General features: G+C 36.6%; 1 protein-coding gene across 2 annotated transcripts in view; it reads right to left on the bottom strand.

The window, feature by feature from the left end:
* Positions 1-4,170: 4,170 nt before the first annotated feature.
* YTHDC2 (YTH N6-methyladenosine RNA binding protein C2) overlaps positions 4,171-25,569 on the bottom strand; it is a 32,245-nt gene continuing 10,846 nt past the window's right edge. The window contains exons 9-30 of one of the 2 annotated variants that reach the window (XM_054809929.1): positions 24,618-24,766; positions 24,085-24,220; positions 23,651-23,777; positions 23,017-23,082; positions 21,884-22,062; positions 21,611-21,707; positions 21,439-21,526; positions 21,270-21,350; positions 20,037-20,119; positions 18,913-19,018; positions 18,667-18,786; positions 18,051-18,323; positions 17,430-17,556; positions 16,723-16,928; positions 15,982-16,177; positions 14,739-14,848; positions 12,949-13,241; positions 12,347-12,524; positions 11,103-11,306; positions 9,103-9,285; positions 7,817-7,916; positions 4,171-7,662 (exon numbers count right to left, since the gene is read on the bottom strand). In XM_054809929.1, coding sequence (XP_054665904.1) covers positions 7,836-7,916; positions 9,103-9,285; positions 11,103-11,306; positions 12,347-12,524; positions 12,949-13,241; positions 14,739-14,848; positions 15,982-16,177; positions 16,723-16,928; positions 17,430-17,556; positions 18,051-18,323; positions 18,667-18,786; positions 18,913-19,018; positions 20,037-20,119; positions 21,270-21,350; positions 21,439-21,526; positions 21,611-21,707; positions 21,884-22,062; positions 23,017-23,082; positions 23,651-23,777; positions 24,085-24,220; positions 24,618-24,766 — 3,083 coding nt within the window. In that variant the 3' untranslated portion in view covers positions 4,171-7,662; positions 7,817-7,835. Of the gene's footprint in view, positions 7,663-7,816; positions 7,917-9,102; positions 9,286-10,150; positions 10,259-11,102; positions 11,307-12,346; positions 12,525-12,948; positions 13,242-14,738; positions 14,849-15,981; positions 16,178-16,722; positions 16,929-17,429; positions 17,557-18,050; positions 18,324-18,666; positions 18,787-18,912; positions 19,019-20,036; positions 20,120-21,269; positions 21,351-21,438; positions 21,527-21,610; positions 21,708-21,883; positions 22,063-23,016; positions 23,083-23,650; positions 23,778-24,084; positions 24,221-24,617; positions 24,767-25,569 lie in introns of those variants that run through there. The other variant, XR_008574667.1, reaches the window with a different exon arrangement.

Genomic DNA, 25,569 nt, shown 5'->3' with positions numbered 1-25,569 from the left:
TATTACTTACAGCTTTTAATAACTAACATATCCTTATTGCACTGGTGTCATACTGTCTGCCTTCCACAGGAGGAAAAAAACTAGAAAACAAACCTAAAAAACAACTGTTGAGGCATATCTTTTAATATCTACCTGCAGCCTAGTACCTCTTGGCCTCCTCTTTAGAGAACTGAAAGCTCATGGATGCATATGTCAGATATAAAGTAGCAGGTTACTATACAGATTACTTACCATAGTTTACTGTTTTTTTCCTGGGGAGAGGCCATTTCACTTGCACTTGCTAATAGAGCTAGGTTTTGTTTTTAAACAGTCCCCAGCAGACAAGAGCTCATACGCTAGCCAACTGCACCACCTAGCCTCGCTCTGAAGGATCTTCAGAGTCCTATTTTACATGACACCAGTGTTTATATTCCTTCAAGGTGAATGCTTCTTCCAGTATCACCCCTACTCATCTAGTGTCTCACCACGGATATTACAAACAATTCAACAGCTTTGACATGTTCAGAGTTCAAGAAACCTCTCACCTAAAAAAAAAGTAGCATTGGTGTTCACAGAGGTGTAACAGAGCTACTTTATTTGCCCTTTCATTCCTCTGCCCTATGCGGACTGGTGTGACTTTTCAGCCCACAGATACTTCCTATAACTCTTGTGTCCACATTTACTAAAGTTTGACAGCATCTGTTGGTTTGATTCATTACTGAGTGGAGTGACATCAATTAAAGAAAACCTCGCATGAGCTCAACCACCTACTGATTCTGTATCTGGGAAGTTAAAGGCTCCCTTGGTCCCATTTCCAGCAATATTTCCTTTTCTAGGAGTGTTAAAACAGGGTGCCTGTGTTCTCTGACTTCAATCAAAATTATCCTGACTTTTAAATGAAAACTCGTACATTCCTACTAAGTTTCAATTCTGACAAAAGCACATTTTCTGCAGTTTCTGAATTTGACTACTGGGAAACAAAATAGCAAACTCTGCATACCTCCCTTGGGTAAATACACCATGGCACAGTCTTCAATTACTTTCTGACCTCATCCAGCTTCAATGCTCTAAAGAGGAATGAAAGCAGAACAAAGCAGCTAGGCTATACCTCAGCATCAGACTAAAGAGCAATATAAATATGGCTACTGCAGTGCTCTAATGTCCAGGCTGGGCCATGGTCCTTCGTAATATATTTGCACAGTGCCTCTGAAGACAGAAGACCCAGAGAAATTCACACATGCAATCTACGCCACATATACACTACTGTAATCAGCTCATCTCAGCCAAAACAGGTAAGCAGGAAAATAAGCTAGAGCATCAGTTCATGAGTCTCTTGGAAGCTTCGCATCCTGTTTGTAAGGTGTCCTGCGGCCCTTCTTTTCTCTCCCTCCTAGATTTGTACTTCTTATCAAAACCCTAGGCCTGTCTTAGAATAAAAGGTATATCCTTTTGTATAAAAGCAGTAGCCAGACCACAGTAATTCTCTTATAGTGATGACACCTCGTTTAATATGGTTTTAGGGCATGTTAAAACTTAGCAGTGGCTACGCTGCTGAAAGCAGCAGCCACTGAGATGCTACCCTTGCTGAATTGCAAGATGAATTTCTTCATTACTAACTGCACTTAAACTAATACAAAAAGCATGAGTACGAAAAGAGTTCCTTAATCTGAACAGAGCCATGAAAACAATTAAAAAGGGAAGGTTTGTGCTCTTATTTTGACAGGACACACTATAAGCTAAAAATCATAGCGAGTGTGCCAGCCCACGGCACGGAGATTCAGTACCCTTTTCTGCACTGCTTGCTTTTAAAAAAATTAAGATGTTTTACAAGAGCAGAAGACATTAAATCTATTTTACATGTACTACACAGTTTCACTCTCAGTTTCTGCCAGTGTCCGGAACATCCTTATACAGGAGCAATTTTGGCAATTGTGTTTGTTCCTTAGTCTTATTTGACTGCTGCTAGGCTTCACCAGATATTCCCTATACATAAAACAAAGCGGTACATTTTTTAGGAGCCTTGGGCTACAACCTCAGGATACATCAACAGTACCAAATGCAATATGCCCACTCACATAGGCAAAGTTATAAGATCACGCTGTGAATCTCAGAGCTGTGCATTATATAACATGAGGCAAAAAAAAATAATTTCACACCCATGTAGAGAATTAGCTTTAAAACTCCTTCTAGGCTTGACGTGAATAAAAATACAGCCTCCTTTCTGAATTGCTTGATTCAATTGTATGCCATGCTTTTTAGTATTTTCAAGACTCTAACTTTTTAGTCTCTAATGTGATGCAAGGTATTCCCTCAGTCTGCTTTCCTGAGAACTGATTTGTCTTTAAACCCAGACTTATACTTTGGTTTTAGACGACACCCTTTCAACATCTGCCAAAAAAAATCATAACAACAAATAAAGCCTTTAATCCAGAGCAGCATCACCTACTTTCTGTGTGGTAGTACCTGTTAGCAGCAAGATAGCAGTAATGATGCCTGAAAGCAACATAGCATGATCCACAGGGAAGAAAACAGTGCAGCTAAGCGCAAGTAGAGAGATGCAAAGCAACAGGAGACAAATGGCTAATATTATTCAGATAGAAAAGCTGTGACTGAATATATCTAGAAAGTGGCTGCTCTGGAACAATCACTTCAGCTCCATCTAAGAAAAAAAAAAAAGGGAAAAAAAGAAAAAGTTTGGGTAGCTGCAGAAACCACTCTAATTCATTTTAAAGACAAAGCACATAACTACGAACTGATCCAACCACAACCCAGAGAAATTGTCCTGCCAGCTGTGACCTATGATTTCATTTTGACAACAGCCAGTATCAGGCATTGAAAATGGAAGCTGCAAAAAAGCTCCACAGTAGAAGTTTAACTCACAGGCACTGGAGAAAATATCTTTGTAGATGTTGTGATGATACAGCAGAAATTACACCAGTTCAATAGTGGCAAAAAATTTGTAAAAAAGCAAATATTGAAAGAAATAGTTGCAACAAATAAGCATTTTTAGGCTACAAAATATTCAACAGAAAAAAAAAATCAAACTTCAGTTCCTAGGGAAAGGAACCAAATTCTGTCTGTGGCAAAACAGCTTGCCACTTGTACCTTATTTTCAGAAATACATTCTTGAGGAGGCAGCACACCTCAGCATTTTCTCACGAGCCACTGGCAAAGCTCTTATGTACTGTCTTGAGAAACATGACTGGAGTTGTCCTGAATCAGCGCTGCTCAGATAAGCTCTGCTCTTGCATGAACAAACTTCGCAAACCTGTGGCTGTCATCCATAATCCTACTTCTGTTCCCTTCCTCCTCACTCCAGTGTTTAGGGACAACTGCCTAGCTTGCAAGAACTTCATTTACTCTAAAGCAGAGTAAATCAACTCCTGGCTGACAACCACCAAGCTGGGATTTTTACTGTTGCAAAGAAGGTGATGATGGCCATTTGTCATCATAGATACAAGGATTCTGTGAAATTGCGTGCTGTTGCTGCCCCAGTATTTTTCAGACAGATTCACCTCCTTGCCCTTCGTGCTGCTTTAGTTTTCACTTCAGGTATAATCATATTGAGTCATTATCGGACAGACTGGGCATCTCTAAGAATCCTGGTACAGAGCTGCAGCACTGAAGTTACCTGATGATACTGCTATGATCACCACACGCGTGGCTACCAAGACAACTCTCTCTTTGGAAAGCAGGGTGATACGAGGAGCAGAGTGAAAACAAAGAATGTCAATGCACAGGGTCAGGAAACAGGAATGTGCTTGATGGCTCAAAACAAAAACATTCAAGGTGGCGGGTTTACAGACATAACATGGAACCAAAGCAGAGGATTCTGCGGAAAGAACGATCAGAAAATTTGTTGCTGCACAGTGAAATAACCATAGACATTTTGCATGTATTTAACTGAAGCAATGTTTGACCAAGACACTATCATTTCCACTGGATGAAACCTAGCAAAATTTGTATGAATGACAATGCACAAAATAAGTTTACCTGAGAAAACAAAGTCACTTTCCTCTGAGTTTCAAGAGTGGAATATTTTATTGTAGACATTCAGCTAGACTCACTCAAAAATAATTTATGCCAATTTATTGAAAGTTACAATTTAGAAGTGTGTACTACTTTGGTATTACCAAGAAACAGTTGTTCATTTCAGATGAAAAAGGGAATGACAGCACATTGAAAAAGAGATGACAGCACATGTATTTTTATTTAGAAATATTTCTGCAAATGACTGCACAGCAAAACAAGATTACTATGCATCACACTGTTCAGTGTTCCTTCATTCAAAATAACCTCTTCTAGTAATTTAGTTCAATTATGAAAACACTTAATCTACTGTAGCTATAAAATACACTATATGATGCTCCTTGCAGACTGTGGCATAGACAAGTTGCAGTATTGTTGTTTATGGAAAAAGTATTTACTTTCAGTTTTACAGACCATCCATTACTGTTGCTGAAATAGAGAAGTCCAAAGGATGAGCAGCAGCAACTACTGGTTGACTCTGTCTTGTAAAGATGGTGTCAGAAGTCAGCAGGAAGCGCTGATACACTGCGGTACTGAGCATACAATTAGAGAGATCAGAGGTAAGCTGTTTTTTTCTTTTTAAAATATCATATAAAACCAGCACAGTTATGTCCTTACAGATGAACTTTAGATGCTTCAGTAGTTCAAGAAAAGTCCCCTAGATCTGTTCTCTAGACAATACTCATCTCTGATATTGTCTTTCCTGAAGTCAGACACTAACTGCAATCCTGAATGCACAGCCATGAAGTTATGTGCAACTTCATGGGAAAAGGAGAGAAAGCAGAAAATACAAACAGGAAAGGAACACAGAATACAACTGAACAACAAATTTCAGCTTATTAGAACCAAAAAGATCACATTAACTGTCCATACCATCAGCATAGATTTATTCTAGTTTTATCAGCATTAAAATCTTTAAAACAAAGTCATGTGAAACAAGCAAAATCATGTGAACCTCATTTTAAAATATTCACTAAAATGAAACCAACATTGACAAATCATGGAGGAGGAGGAAAGTGATGCTCATTTCCAAATCTGAGGGACTGGCCCAGGGAATAGCCAGGGGTCCTCATTCATCTCAGGGCTGGTCACGATGCAGTGTACTGTACCCCACTTCTGACCCCAGAGCGTACGGGCTTAAGGCAGCCCTGCCAACTTGTAGGTTCAGGATATGGTAACAGACACCAGACCAACAGCTTCAGGGATAAAGTTTATCTCTAAATAACAGTACAGGAAAAAAAATACAGATCAGTAGTACAATTATCTGGGTTGTAACAACAACAAGTCAAGTAATTCAGCAAGACTGGGTGTCACGTAAAAGGGTGAGAGTCTGATGCGTGGCTGAGGGAGGTCCTCCCAATGAGTAATGAGGTTCAGAAAGGACCCCCTTGCTTTCTAAACTCCTTCTCAGAGAGGAGCCTAGGGGCTGCTACATCCAGTCTTAGTCCCAGACTTGGTCAACAGTTTGTGTCTAAAGAATTAATTACGTACAGTCAATTATCAGAGCCCTCTCAAGGACTTTCACTGAGACAGTTTCACAAAGTTGAAACACAGTTTATTAAAGCAACAAAGAGTTCAGAATTGCCACTGATAAATGCACTTACTGCAGTAGCGCTAACATATGATGATAGTGCCAGCCAAATGCTATCCTGGGTGTTCTTCACCAAAAGATGAAGGCACAATGCTTACCAAGAAGGGGTCCCTATCTTGGGTGGAGAAGGAGCACAGCCTGTCAACTGCCTCTTCAGGGTTTTCAATGTCTTCTCCCCACCCCAGGGGGTATTTTCCTCAATATCCTTTATACCCCAATCTTAGTTGCTCCCTCCCAGGCGTGACAATAAACATGATTTGGGTGGAGGGTTTAGAATGTACTTTAAGCTCATTATCATACTTAGGGGTGTCAACTTTAATAATCATCTCACAGATTATCAAGCAAAAGGGCTCAATCCAGGCACTGTGGCCTTCAAGATTCTATGTTGAAAGCATTCATCTGTTTATTTTGCATTTTTTAGCCAAAACAGAGCCGTCCTGCTGCCATAAGACTCCCTCCTTCAGCTGCTTCTCATGCCGACCTTGCAGTTCTCCATCCACAATGCTTGCATAAGAGAAGTCAGACATCAGCATTTTTAACCTCTTATGTTCAATTCTCACACTGAGTTAGACCTTACATCTAGGCATGCAAAGATTTACATGACCATGGCTGTCAGGCAGGCAGCAGGCCATGACTTCTTCTCCAGACAAGTGACCCAGACTAGCCAAGGACTTTGGGGAATGCAAATTCCTTGGCTGGACTGTCCTTTTTATCATCGAGCTGCAGAAGCATATTTGGGCTTATTAACGAAACATTACACCTCACCTCTGCTCCCCCTCTGCCCTTGGCATGCATGAGGCCCGGGAATCCTGTACAAGGCAATGCCACCCCACATTCCTTTGTGGGCATGGGCCTGGAAGTATCACATAAGGCAACATGACCCTCACAGCTCCGTTGTATGTACTGTCTCCAGAAATACCGTATTAGGCACTATTAGCCTCACAAGGATTCAGATAGTCTTCCAACAGCAAAAGTCATTGTTTATGTATGGAAGTCACTACACAGAATGTAAGAATGAATACATAGCATACTCTGAACTGTGCGAATATTCTTAACAGACATGAAAAACCTAAGTACAGGGTCAGAAGCAGAAAAAGCTCTGACCACAAACATTGTGCTGACAGCGAGCAGACTGAATGTATACTAGCCTTACAAAACAGTATGTTGACAGCTAAGGATAAGCCAAATAAAACAAAACAATAGTAGTATACAAGAAGAAAGAAATTGAAAGAAGACGTATAGAAATAAAGCATGAAGACTACATTGAAAGATGAAGAAAATTGTACTGGTAAGTATTTTTTTAGAAAGAAATAAAAATCTTCTAATAATGCCCAAGTTAGTGAACTATTAGACTAACATTTGGCAGCAGGTCGCAAGGACTCTTTCAGCTCGCCAAAGTGCGAGTACCTTTTAAAGGTGAAAAATAACTGAAAATGGAAACACTGCTGGACCAATCCACTCTCTAAAGTCTCATGCTCCTTTCACTGATGTATTTAAATTAAAATTTTACATTCTCCAGCTGCCCAGTTGTTTGTATGAATATATTGTACTCTCTTGCACTGTGCACACAGAAGTTCAATAAATACTTATGGAATCTTCCAATATATTTGGAGACATCTATTCTCAATTTATTTATTTTACGCAAACTACAAGATTGATTAATTAATATTACACTGGTTTCTCTCATACATTTTATGGTGTTGAGAAAGCTTTAAATGTAAACTGTATATTTAAACTGCCTGCTGTGCTATTTTAAACCCACAAACTATTTATACGTGGTCCACTGTTTCAAACTTAGTTTTGAACTTAACCATGTTTTTAAATATCAACTGCACACTACTGTAAAAAAATAATTCAGTCAAAAACAGGCTGGTGAATAACGTTATGACGTTTGTTAAGACAAGGAAATACTGAAACCAACATAATTCCCTCTTATTTTTTCCACAGCTAGCTGCACAGCATCACTAGCAACTTCAGGAGCTTGTTGCACCACGTTCTTCCTCATCTTTATATTGTAGGCACGCTGCTGGTTCTAGTGGTTATAGCTGATGTTTCAACGACAGCTAAAAAAAAAAATCAAAAGGAAGAGAATATTTAGTACTAACTGTATCTGTTCTTCCACAAACTAAGAAGGAAAGATAGTACTGTAATGATACGTTGTATACAGATAGCTTTTCCTCTATCATAACAACAGCAAGTAACACATGAAACAACTACCTCATATCACTTGACATGCTCAATCAGTGGAGGTTTTTCCTGCCAAAGAAACACGGTCCCAAAGCTGTAGCAACTGCTCTCCAACTTGTGGTTCCAGCTCCTAGGAATGAGCAGGAAATTAGAGAAGTTATTTGCACTGCTACTATTGAACATATAGAAACTATTTATAACAAAATTGTTAGATGAAGTTACTGGTGATTGCTTTCAGTCTTTCTGAAAGAGCTCATTCCTTTTGCTATTGAGACAAACATTAGAACTCCCTGCTTATGAATTTTTTTTCACTAGGGCTCAAGAGGAGATAAAAACTTTCATAAGCAAGCCTGGTCTACAGGTTGTTTGGGGATTTTTTTTCATTCACAGTAAGATGTCAGCTCTTAAGACGAGAATTCTGAGTCAACGCACCACCACCATACACAAGAACATATGCAACATATAACTTTGTACCTTCCACAGGTCACTTATTAACTAAAGATCATTATTCTCCACATCTTTTAAGTTTAATTCCATGAAGTATGGTGTATAATGTGGGAAGACAGGTCACAGATAATACAGTGGCTCTTGGCGGAGTCACAGACATTAATAAAAACCTGCTGTTTTTAAGATCATTAAGATTCTTTAGGTCTTAAGATCCACTTACAACAGAAGCACTGTTAACTTCATCACATGCTATGTTCCTTTCTTCATTCTTACAGTATGTTCCTTTCCTCAGTCTTACAACTGGAGAGGTTTTGGGGAAGTAGTGAGAAGCTGACAGAAGAAGTTTAGCCCTAGAATCTCATATCAAGGAGGTATTTTGGGAGAGGACTGGGGAGAATGCAGAAACAGCTACAGAGAACTCTCGTGTCAATTCTCTTGCAGCTTTTTGTAGTTGCATTTAGCTTTAACAGATTGGAGAACTGTCCTAAGCTTTACTCTACCTCAAATCTCAAGATTCTCTTCAGTCTTTACAGGAGACTCAAAGCTATAATTATGAACAGTTATTAGGGTGTGACAGACTCCAGGGAACAAATCTCTAGGACGAAAATTACAAATTCCAAAAATCTTTTCTCCAGTTTGAAATCTTTTTATGAAATCCATATTAAGCAAGGAATCGCTTTAATTTATCAAAAAAGCCTCCATTACTTCAAGAATAATGCATTAGGACAATGTACAATGTGCATCAATGAACTGTGATTCAGATTAACAGATACATGAGGACAGTTGAGATAAATGTCAAGGCTAAAGAAGCTAATAAACAACATGCAGTTCTACCAAGTAAAGAAGACTCTACAAGAGAATAACATTACCTGGCCATCTCTGCTTATTTGTACTTTCTTATTGTCATTCCAAGGGTTGAGCAAATGGTGTGCAAACTGAAAAGGAATGCTTTCTTTTCGGATCCACTCCACCTTAAATACACCTCCAAAGCCAGCAGATCCCCAGTCTTGACTTTTCTCACACCCTATCTCTGAAGCCATTCTAGCAAAACCCTGGCGCAAAAATTGAAATATGAAAGGAAACACATAATTAGAGCATATCTGCTTACATTAGAATTAAATATATGACTGGACTTCATATGAAACTTCCACATTAGTTTCAAAGTTATTCACACACTCTCCCCCATGAAGACGGATCTTTTAAAATGTTTACATGTAGAAAGTTAAAAGAAGTATCATTTGTTTTTCCACTTCAAACATGCCTTCTAGAGTTTGACCACAGAGAACGCCTCTCAATTAATCTCTCACAATTACCATTAAAAGTTTTTTTAAGCTTTGTAACAGAGGTTGAAAGGTGTTGTAAAAACATTTGAAGCATAAGGAATCAAGATAAATGTTCTTCTATGTAATAGTCCATTAGTGCTTCCTTGTTAGTTGTAGATATTTTTTGCAGAAATCTATTCCTTCCTTTCCACATTCCTGCTACATTAACAAACTTTCACATAGAAATAAAAGAGTGTGGCTGTTCTCAAAGAAAGAAGTTGCTTTTATTTCCTTCTTCAATAAAGCAGGAAGAAATTCCAACAACACAAAGTATTCAGAAAGAAAATGAAAGAAACCCCAAATCCAAGATTGCTTCTAACTTATTTAAGGACACTCCTACTTGCCCACACACCAAACAAAACAAGACACCGCACACCTAACTTAGCAACTATTCAGGCAAATTCATGCCAGTTATGACTTAGAAGTACAGGAGATGCAGTGCACATAAGTTACCAGCACACACTACTGTTGTAAGACATGCAGTCCTAGACAGCTCAAGCTGGTTAAATGGAAATTAATAAAAGGAACAGAGGAAAAATAAAGGTGGAAAGTAAAGAGACACTTGGTACGAGATAAAATTAATAGGAATGTTAACCTCACGTTCCCATGGATGTCCAGTGCACTGTCAAAACTGGAAGGGCAAGGCAACATCAACCACCTACAATCCTGACTTCAGCATGTCCTCTCCTCCCAGCTTCCTCATCTAAGAGCACCAAAACTTTCCAATATTACATCTGCATTTGCCAAATCATCGTATGTGTATCTCGCTGTAATCCTTCAGTAGTATCACACCAAGATATTTGGGCCAGTTCATCAGATTTTAAGTTTAGCTGACTTTTATGAATAGTTATAAATAAAGAGGGAAGTTGAACTTTCTTCTCCTGGAACTACTCAGTTTAGCCCTCTCTACAACACAGCTAATCTGCAACTTTGCACTACCAGGTCAAGTCTTTAACTTCAAATTGGCTACAAATTTGTCAACACACTGTTGACAAATACCTTGGCTAAATTTGAAGTCAAGACACGGCTTTGGAATAATCATGGCCATGACTTTCCAGCTTCCTAACATTTAGAAACTACAGTTCAGGCAAAACAGATTTTATTAAAATTTGTAATAAAGACAGCTATGAGTTTCCTGGCTTTAGAAAGTTCTGACTTGACTATAGCTGCTTGTTCACTTACAATATTTATTTTGGCATGCAAAGAAAAGAGTAGCAATCCCCTCCTTTGTTTGGATTTGTTTGTTTGGTGTTGTTTTAAAGGATTAATGTAGGGAATATATACTATTTTGACTCAAGATGTTTGGAGGCAATTCAGGCTTAACCTTTGAGTGACAAACTGAGTTAGCTAAAAGGGGATATTTCAGAGAAGAATGAAGTACTCTTTCCTCAGCAACCAGATACATTTGCTTGCTACTCATTAGAAGGTCAGAAGTCATAAGCAGACACCTCCATACTACATGTAGTCATTTGCTGCACTCTCCTAAACCATCACACTCTCCTAAACCATCAACCAAAGCTAATATTTACTATTAACTAAAGACTCACCTGAAAACGTCCAGACCCTTGAACAGAAAACACTAAGTAAACCATGCTGCTCTCCCAAAAGGCTCTATTTAATTTTCGTTCATTACTTGGTGTAGTAGACCATATACCCTTCTGTTGAGAAATATCAATGTTTTGCAAGTTGCTGCTTTTCATTATAAAGTATCGAACTGGCATATTTGGTCTTGGTGAAGGAGATTTGGAACCCTGGAAAAATTAAATTAAATTAAACTCCAGTAAAATAAACCAGGCTTTCATTCTAAAGTTTTACATGCATGAATACAGAAATCTCTTGTCTGCGCTACTGTCCTCGTCCTCGAGATTCTACAGGAATCACAGAACCTATCAGCTGGTACTATCTGAACTGGTTTTAAAGTGTATTTCACATCTATTTTACATTTTTAAAGCACTTTCCAAAATAATAATTAATTCATGAGGGGCAGCAAACAAGTATAGCAGAACAGGCCTAAATAGTCTAGTGATTAATTACAATTCTTTGAAGTCTGACACACCTTCATATGACACAAAAATTATTCATTCTAGACTGCAGGCTGAAGCACACTACTCACATTTCCACCTTCAGGAAACCTAAGTTCTCTCCATTTTACATTGGCTGAATTTAAAAATTGGAAGACTTAAGAGGAATTATTAAATCCTTCAATGAGTCTGTGCCTAATGGGTTTTCCTCTCAGTGATCTGTTTAATATTACTGCAGTTTACTATTCAAGTACACAGAGAGAATAAGTTCATTAAAAAAATGTGCGCTTTGTTAAAATAACCGTCATAAAAAAGCATGCAGTCATAATACGGCAGAGAACACAAAATTTAAAGAGAATCAGTATCCGTGTACGCTATTACAGAAACAGAGGGAGGCAGAATCCAAAGAATTCAGAAGTGCATATACTGTATACTAATTTAGAGGGAAAAAAAAATAATACACCTTCATTGGTTATTATATTAAGCCTAAAAAAAAAAAAATTCCTGTTTTTTCTACTTTGGATAGCTTTAACCACAGCAGACTTCAAAGAATGTTTTCACTGTATTAAACTAATGTAATAAGGATATTTAGTCTATATTTTAAGTTCCGGAAAGATATAAGTATTATGCAGCTGTGAAAAATTAAAATCTAAGTCAGGTTCTTAATTTATCAACGTTAGACCTGATAGTTGCTGAAAGATATCAGCAAATTGATTTCTGAAATTCTATTACATTTGAAGAGTAGGATAATTTGTTTACGAGAACTCTACCTTTCCAGATATTGGAGAAGAAGGGCTAGCACAGGGGCTAGGATAGCTACTGCTGTCTGTAGACTTCACTGATGATTGATCTGACCTGTCATCTGAAGTGCGTTTGGAGTGCAAAATGTTTTTTTCTTTGTACTTCCTTGGCTGGTATAGTGCTGGAGGTGTAGATTTCATTAAAACTCTAAAAAGTAAAGGTAGATAGAGAACATACCAGGAGTTTCATAAGCGGTCACAGAACAATTTATATCTACGCATCAGCCTATTGCATGACTACATATATTACAGTAATTCCAAAACGTAATAAACGCTAACTAAAAAAATACTGATCATGCATTGTTTTTGAATGCTAGGGTTAAATCTCTTTTGCTACTTCTTCCCATAGATCACAATTCATGGCCAATACTACTAACTGCTCTCAAACAGCAGGCACACATACGGAATACTTCTCAATGGAATCACAACTACAATACAGCATAGGACAGTATAAATTCTTTCAACTGTATTTCTGTTGTTTCTTCCTCATGATCACTAGCAGAAATTCAAGTGATGCTTTTATAGCTAAATAAATTATAACCTACAGTGTCTAGAAGATCTCAGAAGCTTACTTTTCAGCATTAGAAGAGTCATCAGAGAATTCAGTTTCTGCTGAGCTTTTTCTACTATTCGTTGACCTCCATGTAGATGCTGAAGGAAGTTCTTCAGAAGCCATAGGTCTTGGTCTCTGACCAATTCCTGAAGGCTGTTGCAAACCTGCAGACTGTTCTTCAGTACTTAAAACAGCTATAATTGCTCTTACAGTTGTTTCATCAACTTGAGACCATGGTTTAGAAGGAGCTCGCATACGACGCAGAAATAAGCTATGCCACTTCTGTCTGAGTTGCAACAGCAAACCCGCAGCCTGTAATGAATTTCAATTCTGTTAAAGACTAATAAAAATTAGATCAGACAGGTAATGGTACCCTGTATCTTTCCTATCAGGCAGCGAATGGCATTCTAAAGTGAACAGGGTCCAAAGTGAAAGGCAAGACTAAAGTGCCAGGGAGGGGGAGAAAACCCCACATTTAAACTAAGCTGTTATCTTTTCTTTCCTCAGGTGAAAGATTTTTTTTTAAACATTTTATTTCATTTAGCTCTGCACCATACGTGTAATTTCAACATGAAAAAAAAATCCTGTGGGTTTGCAATATAATTTTATCTTTAAAAAATAAAAAAATCTTTTCATGATTTATGCCCTTCCTCTCAATTCAGTCTGTATTCATGCACTCTTTGGTCATACCTGAGGGGAAAAGAGCTCTAAGCGACATATTTTTCTTACACAGGCACCTGCTCAAACGAGATGACTGAATTTAGAGGACTATGAAATGCTTCCATTGTTTAAAAAAATAAAAAAAATCCCTCTTTTGAATATCTCTAGGAGAGATAGTATTATTACTATTAGATCTGATAAGTCAAAGTGTTTCATAACCCATAAACTACTCTACCTCCTACCATAGCCAAAGCTTCTCAATGACCTGAAGACTGGTATCTTCAGAACATTTTGGGTTTGGTTTGTTTTGTTTTTCTAAAATCTGGCAGCAAATTTCTTTCAGCAGCTCCAACTTCAAGGGCTCCATTTTGATCCAACTCTAGTCATCTTCTAAGAGAAGGAAATACACGATATGCCACTGTGACTACCCAATTAAATCCTGCTCAGATTTTGGCTAAACCAGCTCATGCTAAGGCTTGATGTATGCTGGGAGCAGTGCCATTATGTCACGAGAGCACCACGTAGGCAGGACAAGTAGCCAGAAAGAGCTGAAGGGCCACTGTGCAGCCACCATCACCTGCAGCTTGCTGTTTCCTGCAGCCATTACCTTTTGTCTGGCAGTTTTGTCAGAATCTGTTAACTTATGGAAATGGACCAAACTGCCAAGCTAGAAGGTATAAAACATCAGTTTAACCAAAAAGCTTTTGAAATGGATCCAACAGCAGCTGGGCTGCTGAGGCTTTCCTGCTTCCCAGTGTGTGCACCGTAACAGAGAAAGAAGGATGAGCACTCTCACCGTTGGTAACTAATTCTTTTCTTCTTTTTGCTCACATGTGCACGAATTGAGTTACAGGTTATAAGTTATGAAACCTTATGACTTGAACCGTGAATAAGTGAATTCACATGGTAGCCTAGTCTGGGCGAAAGGGGATTGAGCTCCTGCTTATTTGTTGTATTTCTTACTGAACTCATGAAATTAAGGTAAAATTAGAGTACACTGTCCTGTAAATCTGAGACACCCAAACGGACCATAACAGCCATTCTTGCAGAAAATTCTTGGTTATCCAAATGTTTCAGAAGTCTTTTTAGGAAGATATGACGTAAATATCTTTCTACAAGAAACAAGCATTGAAGGGATACATTTCTTACTTCAGGGTCCAGTTTGAGATGGAGCCATTCATCTAGCTTCAGTAGTGCCAAGTTAGCAGTTGTTTTGTCCTCCATCTCACTATCACTGTCATCATTAGGTACCCCATCCCCTAAATTAAATATAAAAGGTGCATTAACATTTCTATATTATTTCCACTTACATACAAAAAACTGAACACTACTGTATTACCAGCAATAAACCCATTTTCTTTCTAAATTTTATTTTAAAATGTACAGATTCGTAAAAGCACTTTTTATTTTCTGCAAATACACCTCAGTGAAAAGTCTTTGCTTCAATTAGCAGAACTCAAGTATCCAGACCTGCTGAGGCTGCTGCTCTCTAAGCACCTGTACTGACGTGATCTGACTCACCCATGTACCTTCATCAATATCAACACCCATTATCAAGCCTTTGCCTGAAGCTGTTTGCAAAATCACACATTGCTCTATGCTTTATTTCCTAGTAACACAGTAGGTTTAAAGACCTGTTAAGAAAAAAATTCATTATATATACATATGTCTATTAAGTAGGATTCTAATTTAAGTGCAATTCAGTCAGCATAAATACTATTTTAAGGGTAACAGTTTAAGAGCAAGACAGGAAAGCTTGAAAAATAACTTGGGCTCCTACTTTGATTCAAACTAATGTTTCTAGAGAACCGGCAGCAGGATATATTATTTTTGCTTCTATTCCTACAGCACTCAATTTTTTTTTTAAAAAAAGAGGAGATTTCTATATACTATTAATTGTAATTGATAGTATAGCTAATTGTCATTAAAAGTTAGCAGTAGAAAATAATCTTTAAAATGCGTGTTTCAGCTGGAAGCAACATGAGTGTTTGCCACACTGATTGTTTCTAAATTATTATTCAGTTTGAATAACCTGATTCAAAGTATCAAATAAACTAGTCTGTAGAAAAAACATACATACTACACTTTTCAACATTAGAATTTTCATTACACATTTTGTTTGCATTTTTTATTTCATTACAAACTATAGTGTAATTTCTGAAACTTCAGAACTATGTAAGTGTAATTTATGGTTATGAAACTATACAGATTCGCCACACTGAGACATTTATTTCAGAGCCTATAAACCATTCTTGAACAGCTACAGGAACTATAGCTCTGTCATTTTAAGAATTAGTGAACATACTTATTAAATATTCTTGAAAAATAAGCCTTCCGTATCACATTCTAGCATATACCAATGGAAACATTTCAAATCCAAACCCCACTATACCTCGAAAGGATGAAGGTTCCTGCAAAGCATTACTTGGTAATCTAGCTGGTCCACAGAAGAGTGACACAGTGACAGGTGTTACAACAGAACAGCATCTGATATTTGCTATCCTGTGAGCTCTCGTCATTTCATCATATATAATCCAGTCTGTAGGGAGTGCCTGAATGGCTGCAGCTTGCGCATTTGCTGGGGGAATCTGTGCAAGAGCAAGTAAGATTAAGCTATTTTACCCTCTATTTGAAATGAAAATAAATTTTAACATATTTCTTATTTTATATAAGTCGAAATAAATACATAAATACTTGCATACACACAAACTTACACGCACAAATAAAAAAGCAATAGAGAATTCAAGCAGACTCACAATCATCCTACCACCTTGAAACAAAATATTTTGCTTTAAAAAAGGATCTAAAAAAAATCCATTTCAGATCAGAACTTCTTCCTGCTATTACGAAAGGGATTATTACATCTTTAAAACAGTTTCATAACTACTTCTTTTTACCATTTTATCTCAAGAACAACTAACTGAAATAAATTTTGATGAAATAATATTGGAAAAATAAACCACAACTCCAATTCTTAATTTTATCAACTGCCAGGAAAAATATTTTCTAAAAATGCAGTGTTTAATGCACATGCTGCTTTTAAAGTACTGACAACTATGAAGAGACATTTCTAAAACATTTGATGGAGTATAGTGCTCTTTTATCGTGAACTATAAATTCAAAGTGATTTTACCTTTTTATACTGAGGTTGACTAAGAACAGAGGTAGGATGAAATCGCACTTTCTTCTCCTTTGGTCCAGTCAAAACAAGGCTTTCTCTCTCTACGTGCACCAGATTGGGATACATCCCAGCCACTAAGGCAGCTTTAACTACAGCCCAGTTTTCAGAGTTAGTATTGACATCTCTAATATCGGCTCCTCCTCTGGCTCTAACAAAACCTGAAGAAAGAAGAGGACACAAAAGTGTTATATCTGCTTGTATTTAAAATATACTTTTTTGCTTCTTAAAAGGAAATAAACTACAAACTTGGTGCATTTTTCACCACTGCCAACCTTAACAGCACCAAGAAGAAACCATTATACTGAAATCCTTCCTAAGTGGTTTTACACTAACGTAGAATAGAATTACTTTTTACAACACAAAGACATTTCCTATGGAAATAATGTATTAGAACATAAAAATCCCAGCAAACCTATCTCAGACTGAAAGCCAGTGGCATGTGGAACAACCAGGGAGCTTTCAGTTAGATCAGCTGTTCCCCAGCCACACTTCCTCACTCCAGCATCTGCACCATGCCCAGAATGAATGTGCACTGGTCCACTTCATATTAAGGAAGAAAAATGACACCAGTGAACACTATTCTTGTTAAAATTTGTATAGATTTATACTAGGTATAGCTTGACTTCAAAACTATGTCAAATTTTTTCCAAGTTATTTACCTGAGGCTCGAAGCTGGCCAAGCAACTGTGTTCTCATTCCTATGATGATTTCCATCGTGGCTTGAGACAGGAAGTTCTTTTCACAGAAGGCTCTCTCCCAACCATCACTGCGTGCCTTCTGCCATGCCTGTAAAGAATATGTATTTATTTGCCCATTAATTTAAGTAAAATTAAAAAATGCACTTTTTTTAAAAAAATTATATTTACATCAATAAAACAAAGGTAAAAACCATTCTGAAAGAAAGGAAATATATAAAACCAGGTATTTTTTTCTGGTTAAGTACTAGATTTTCTTTATTCATTGCCTAAATTAACATAATGATCATTATGTTATTATAAGCATTATATGAAGTTATTACAGAGATCATTTTAAGATCATTAAGTTATCAGTGTAGCAGGACATAAAGTGGCACCTTGTTGGAACATTCAGAATTTAACCAGGTTTGAAAATATAAACAAAAAATCTGACAAAAAGTGTCCAATATATAGGAAAGCCACTAGGCAGAAATAAAGTTTCTTCTCTAAGGACTTGCTCATAGTCTATCATTCTACATCCAACTTGACTGGTACATCATATGTGATCTATTCTGATTTGTACTCTTTCTGAAGATGAAGTAATACCTGGAAAGCCCTGAGAAGTGCCATATGGTCACTAAACGTTCCAGCAGTAAAACGTTTTCTACACAGCATAGCAGCACGCTTTTGAGATGCCAGTGTAGGTAGGACAAAAGGGTCTCGATATGCAAGAGTGCAAGCAATAGTAAGAATAGGATCCAGGCACTTCAAAACAACAGCACACAACACCATTTTACCAAGGTGTGGCTCTACTGGTAATTCAGTAAGATGATAACCAAGTTCAGTGAGATCTTCCCAAGGGTCCATGGCATCTATTGTCTGGTTTAAAAAAAAAAAAAAAAAAAAAAAAAAGGAGGGGGAAGTGGACAAAATTAATTTACAATAAAAGTAGAAAGGATGTGAATACTGGACATGAACTAGACTAGCTTCCAAACACTAAGAAAACAAGTCAAACTCTTAACAGTTCGAGATGACATTTTTAAGCACTCTCTTCCCTTAACATGGAAAAATACATCCACACACACAAAACGACAATGGACAACACACAAAAACCGAAAGCATCCTTAAGTGACTAAACAACAGCCCTACTACAAAGAAAACTCAGTATATGTTGCCACACTGCAAATATACAATTCCCATCTAAATCTGTTCCTTTGCTGACCTTAAGCATTTGCACAGCATTTCTCACAATTAAAGCAGGTGGAGGATCAGGAGCTTTCATAAGAAAGTCAACAATTGGACAATTAATTGGAGCCAGAAGTTTTGTGTGTAAACAAAGCTCCTGCAAGTTAAAAAACAAAGAAATATTATTAAGATTGGGGGAAAAAGCCAAACACTCTTCTTGAAGTTAATAATATGGTTTGGTAAGAATTTTTTTTAAAGTTATAATTTCTAACTGAATGTGCACCTGAAGTGGCATTCTTAGAAGTTCTGGAGTCTGAAATTCCAACATGTTCTGAAACCGGAGCCTGCTGAAGAGCCGAAAACAGACTCCAGGCTGACAGCGCCCAGCCCTTGAAAATAAAATAGGGGAAGTTGTCAAAAATTAGAATTTATTTTTTAAAAAAATAAAATAATAATTAAAAAAACCCCAACACACACACACACAAGCTTAAAATGGAAATTCAGAAGCAGGTCTAAGGAAAAGATAATTTTGTCATTAAGTGTAAGTCCCACAGAAGGTGAGAGTTTTCCAGTATACAGATTATTTTTGATAGTATGGAAATTTGTTATTATAATTTTACCCCAACACTGAAAGGTCTGGAGAAACAAAAATAACGCCTATCTAAAAATAAAGTGTTGTGGGTTTTTGCTAATCTAAGATCAATCCAAATCTCAACTGTCCTTTGCTGTAAGGAATATAAGTTGTAAACTTAATTTCTTCTTCTTCACATCCCCCAAACAACTGGAAGTTACTTTGGGAGTAAAAGGTAGAATGAAGACCAAACAACTTTGAGTGAGGGGACAGAGACAGCAAATGCTTATATTCATGCTCAAATTCCTGCAGGTTCATGTCAATATCATATCGCCAAACATAAGCATTTGTTGCTACATATCCTCGCAGCCCTCACTCAGTGTTTGGAATAACACAATAAAGGCCTGTTAAGTCATGAATAGTTTGGAGAAGGTGAATAAGGAGTCACTGCTCAATGTCATCAATTAAAAACTAGTAATAGGCAGCCCTTTGCGCACAGATATGTTGTGAAACACCTTATTGGCCACTGTGGCTGCTGGTGCTTAAGGGGAGAAAGAAGGAGAACAAATTCATGGGGGGGAAAACAACCTAGACCTAATGAAAGCTTTGGGAAATTCCTGAGTGTCACTTTTCTACAATTTGGGAAATGACTCCAAGGAAGTACATGCTGACCCTTACTCTTCTGCAGAGAATTACATTTGGCCATTGTCCAACATGACACTGGACTAGGCTAGTAACACTACCCAGTGTGGCTGCTATTACGTTCTGTACTTTATCCTTAACATACAGAACAGTGGATATTTGCAAAATAAAATTCAGTATGAAGGATTTATTACCTGCCTTTTCTTTGGATGGCACTGGCTTTTGAAATCCACACCATTTTTAGCATTGTAACACAACTCAGTGCATCAAAAGACTTCTATAATAGCAAAGCAAGGAATATAAAAACCAAGATTAAATAGGGTACATGAAATAAAGGTTACTAATGATTTAGATCATCAACAGAAGTTCTCTAAAAACCAAAAAAGTAATAAGCACCAGCAGCTTCTGGCACAAAGGTATATTCTAAAGTACTTAGCTTCAAATGAATTTATGCTATCTCCTTTGCAGTATCTTTGTGCGACATAGTTTTCTAAATTAAAGTTTTCTAGTCAATAGGTAATTGTAAGTCATTAAAAGACATGAATTGTGTTTTGTGGTATCACAAACCAAACAAAAATATGTTATTATATCGAATAGTTTCCCTCTTTGTGTCACTTGGAAATTATGTTCTTATCTTCCTGCATTTGGTGCAAAATTACAAAAAAATTCTATTACCTTGAAAACATCAGAAATTCATAGAATCGTACAATGGTTTGGGTTGGAAGGGACCTCAAAGATCATCTAGTTCCAACCCCCCTGCCATGGGCAGGGACACCCTCCACTAGACCACGTTGCCCAAAGCCTCATCCAACCTGGCCTTGAACACTTCCAGGGAGGGGGCATCCACAACCTCTCTGGGCAACCTGTGCCAGTGCCTCACCACCCTCACAGTAAAGAATTTCTTCCTAATTTGGTATGCATATCTCCTATGAAATCCAATTTTATTTTCTAAGCCATATACTCAACCTTAAACTGCTTCATTATGTTATCTCATTTTTCTTGAGCAAGTAATTAGGGAAGGGCATTCAACATATTCAATCAATAATTAAAAACTTAATGGATTAGACTTGGGCTAGTAGGACAAAGGGAATTCCCAGTGTTCACTGAGTCTCAGGAAGATGGTGGTCTAGACTGATGGATTTGTTTTAAAAAACAAACAAAAATACTAAATTTAAAAGAAAAAAAAAAAAGAGATATATGAATATATCAACCTGCAATAGCTTTTACAGGGTTTTTAAACAGCTAGCTATTTATAGTATTTGTCATAAAACAAATGGATGTCAAAACTTCTCAGTGAGTTTTGTTGCTTGATACGCACTAGCTCTGAGCCTACTATAAAAAAAATAGTTCTCCAAAGTTTATCTATTATGTATTTTAAAATAACACTAGGAAGTTTACTTCCCAAAGAAAGTTTAAGCCAATCATACCTCCTTCATCTTGCCTGAGTCAATAACAAATACAACATCATTGACTGTTATGCTGGTTTCTGCAATATTAGTAGAAAGAATCTGCAATTAAAAGAAAAAACTACAGTAACTGTAAAAGCAAAGACAAAATAGATCCATATAATATCTGACAAAGTCCTCTGATACTTGCTATTTTGCGGATGCCAGAAGGTGGACTTTTAAGCACCTTCTTCTGATCCAAAGTCTGCATATTTGAATGAAGCATGAAAACTTGGTATCTAATGCAAGACAAAGAGCACATTTTAAGAATCTTTAAAAGAATCACTAAGAACTGAAGACAATCATAAAAATAGAGGTTTTACCTGTGAGCATTATCAGCAAATCTCTTGTCATCAAAAAGAATACGGTCCCTCAGGCTAACTATCTCATCGTATCCAGGAAGAAATATTAAAATCGCTCCTAAAAAAGAAGTTGGTTTGCAGACTTAAACAGAAAATTCACTTCAAATATATGTCAGTACTGTGTATACTAACACTCGGAAGATTTTACCTATTTGGTATTACTGAAAAAAGGCCACGATTCATCAGAAGCTGAATCCACAGCAATTTATTGGCAGTGTGTGTATATATACCTACCAGCATCACAACTATGACAGATGTTATAAAGTAAGTGCATAATCAGGTCCAGATCCACTTTTTCATCATCAAAACTGTGATGATAAGCTTTCAACAGTTCTCTGTCCTCTGCACTAAGGTCACTACCACTTGTTTGGACCAGGGAACTTTCATCCAGATTTCCAAATTCCACTGAAGCACTAAAATATACAAATACACAGGCCAGTGTAAAGGTTGTTTGCTTCAGGTTTGCATTTAGCCATCAATTCAAGTTTAGATCAAGAACAACAAGACTACTCATCTCAAATTTCAAAATTAAAGTGTAGCAGAACGGCATCTCCACAACACTACTACTGTTTACTGATATGTGTTAACCCAGCAAAGCATGCAACTTCAATTTTTAGCGCTAACTTCATTATACTTCATTGAAAGAAAACCATAAGTAAATGTGACAGAACTCGAAGTATGAAGGCATCATTTATTTATCTGTTAAAGGAAAAAATATTTAAAAGAAATGTATTTTCCAAAAACTTCCCTACCATAACAGTTAAGCAGGTACTACACCAGTGGAAACTACACTAAGAGAAACGATAATAATATAGGTCTTTACAGACTGTAACTAAACAATGATAACTGTAAGTAATCAAAAAATAATTATTGGATTGGCTAGTGTACATGTTTCTCATATAAAGTTGTTTTTAATATGGCTATCATGTATCAACAATACATATATAAAAAACCACAGTAGATTTGTTTCCAAAATAAGCATCTGAAATTAAAATGATACATGGTATAGAATTGGCATCTCCTCTGCATATTTATTCAAGTTACTATAATCACATCCTACCTAGATATATAATCATGATAGGAATGTCCATATCAAGCTAATAAACACTAATAATATAAAAGAAGTCCTGCACCACTATATTTATCCTAGGAGTTGTGCAACCGCAATCCCAATGATACTCAAGACAAACAATCTTTTTTTTAAAAAAACTATGTTTTCAAAATATTCCTATTCACAAATACACCTTGCTATTTAGGCCACATTTTAAAGTATAAACAGCTAAAACCTATTCTGATTAAAAGAAGACAGAATGTAATTTCCCTTCACCATGTTATCCAACTCTTTCTGCAAAGTAGTTATAGCTTACCTGTAGGACTCCAACAGGTCAACAACCTCTGTCTGTCCAAAGCGCTTAGCCCAGTCCAAGGCCATCCTGGAAGAGTTGTATAAAACTCTTTATTAATTTCTCAATTCAAAAGATACAAATGAATAGCACGTTACATGAGAAGACAACTCACACAGCACTCTTCTATCAATTTCTGCATTACTGTTTAATCAGTAATGTTATTGCTTGATCTGCAACTTCCTATTTTAGATATTTACAGACATAACATGGCAAAGATCTTTGCACCTGTAATACACTATTTTTAAATCCAGTATAGGTTACTCTTAGAATAAGAGCCACCAAACATTTTGGGTCTAATTCAATCAAACCAGTGAGAAAGATTCAGATTTTTCTTATAACTGGTGTGTTAAATCAGACTCACTGAAACCAAGAGTGTATATCTCACATTTGAGACTGTTTAATTAAGAATTCAATTTAGAATTTACAGAAAACATTGTGATAAGCAGAAGTTAGAAATCGTTTAGACTATCAAAATCTATTAGCGCTTACAGTAGTCTGATAAGTTAGTAAAAATAGTTTAGATGGTACAGACATTTCTTTCTCATTTGTATATTGACGAATAAATATATCTTTCAGTTTATCTGTTTGCTTTTACCAGCCATTGGATGATTTGCAGTGGATACTTGCTCCCATGCTGATCAGTTGTTCTACTTGGCTCAGAAAGCCTCTCCCTGAAGCAATCATCAGTGCAGTCGCACTGGTTTCACTGTGCCTATAATCAACTGAGAAGTAAAAAAAAAAAAATAAAATATGATTTTCAAAACCCAGTCCAAAGAGAATTTGTTTTCTCACTTCATCCCACCAGTCAGTTCATGCGAACTTAACGCTATTTTAGAAACATAACATGCCAATACAACAACAACAACAAACAACTACAAAACTCATTAGTTCTGCTAACTCCATTCAGTTTTTCAACAGGCATCAGAATTCAAAGGTAACAATATTTTAAGTTGGAGATAAAGTAGCCACAGAAATTCAAGTGTCATTTTGTAGTTGTTGTTTTCTTATGTAATAAGATGAGAAACTTACCACTGACATTTTCAGTTAAAATGAGATGGAACACCTGAGCAAAGGAATCAATATCTTTATGCAACCAGATGTCAGAAAGACAAGAGTCCATCTCTTTTATTAGCCAAGGTTCAAGGCAATTTGCATCTTTTTCAGTCTGAAGAGAAAAAACAGCATTGAAAGATGAACCTTTTCAAAGAGTTCTCTTTAATGTCATATATTAGACATGAAGAATTTGAAGGGTTAGTCTTTCAAGTAACAACCAGAAATACATCATTCAGATATCAGTTACAGCATTTATTGTATCATATGCAAGTACTTTAAACAATGGCAGTCTAGCCATTTGATCTAAAGTTATGTACAACCATCATAGTTGAAAAGCACACTTTAGCTAGAGTAGTTCATGTTAATAAAAAAAAAAAATCATGTTTTAAAATATGTTAACATCCTTCTAGAAACTCTATGGAGTAATATGTTTGGGAAACAGTTTTTAAATGGGTAGTAATAAAATAACACAGATTTAAACATCTCTTTCAACAAAAGAAAAAACTTACCAGTTGATTAAATACTGTGTCACCGCCATCATCCAAAAGATTATACTCTTCAGCTGCACTTGGGGCAGATCTTTGTCTCTGAGATTCCAGTTTGCTATTATTTTCTTGAGCAGAACACCATTCAGTAAGCGTGCTTTGTTGTTTTTCTTCTAGAATGCATAAAGTATTTTAAAAAAAACAGTTTTACAGTCAGCTTAATTATCCATTGTTTTCAATTACAAAAAATAGCTGTATCAAGTCACAAAGTTTTACCTATTCAGTATCTCCTGTTTAATTTAGAATGCTGTTACCCATCCAATATAAATTCTATAAAGGCACCCAAAGTGCACCAATGCAAACATCTGCTATTAAAACAAGATGAAAAATACCATTTTGATGCTTAACCCCCTAAGTCTCCAGTATTCCAACTGAGTGCATTCAAATGAGCTTCCTAAGTATTTTCTACACAATTCGTAGTCCAGGTATTTCTCCAGAAGTGAAAGACCAAAGAGAAGTGATATAGCTCCTGTGCATAACAAGTAATTTTTGTGTACAAGTAGAAGAAACAGTATAAGACACCAGTGCCTTAAATGAACTTTTCTACCCACAGTGATCAAACGTACAGTTAGGATTGTATGTTACAGCTTTCAGGTTTGTTTTTTTTTTTTTTAAATACACACTAGGATAATTACCTTCAGTTATCAGGAAAACTTCACAAATAATGTATCTACTTAATCAACTGAAAAACAACTATATTAAGTTCAAGTGTGTTAATACTTCTGGGCTATATATCCTGTCCTCTTTAACAGCTGCATTTTAATTTGCACCAAAAAGTCAGCACATAGTATCTTCTGCTTCTATAGTTTTCATGTGGGTAAAGCCCCCATTACATGTAATTCTACTCCATAATAATTAGGAAAAATATAGCATTTATCCACTGAAAGCAAAAAGATTGCAACCATTAAAAGAAAGT

This window comes from Grus americana, chromosome Z, assembly GCF_028858705.1.
Source record: "Grus americana isolate bGruAme1 chromosome Z, bGruAme1.mat, whole genome shotgun sequence".
NCBI classification, from domain to species: Eukaryota; Metazoa; Chordata; class Aves; order Gruiformes; family Gruidae; genus Grus; species Grus americana.
This window is presented reverse-complemented; position numbering and strand designations above follow the sequence as displayed.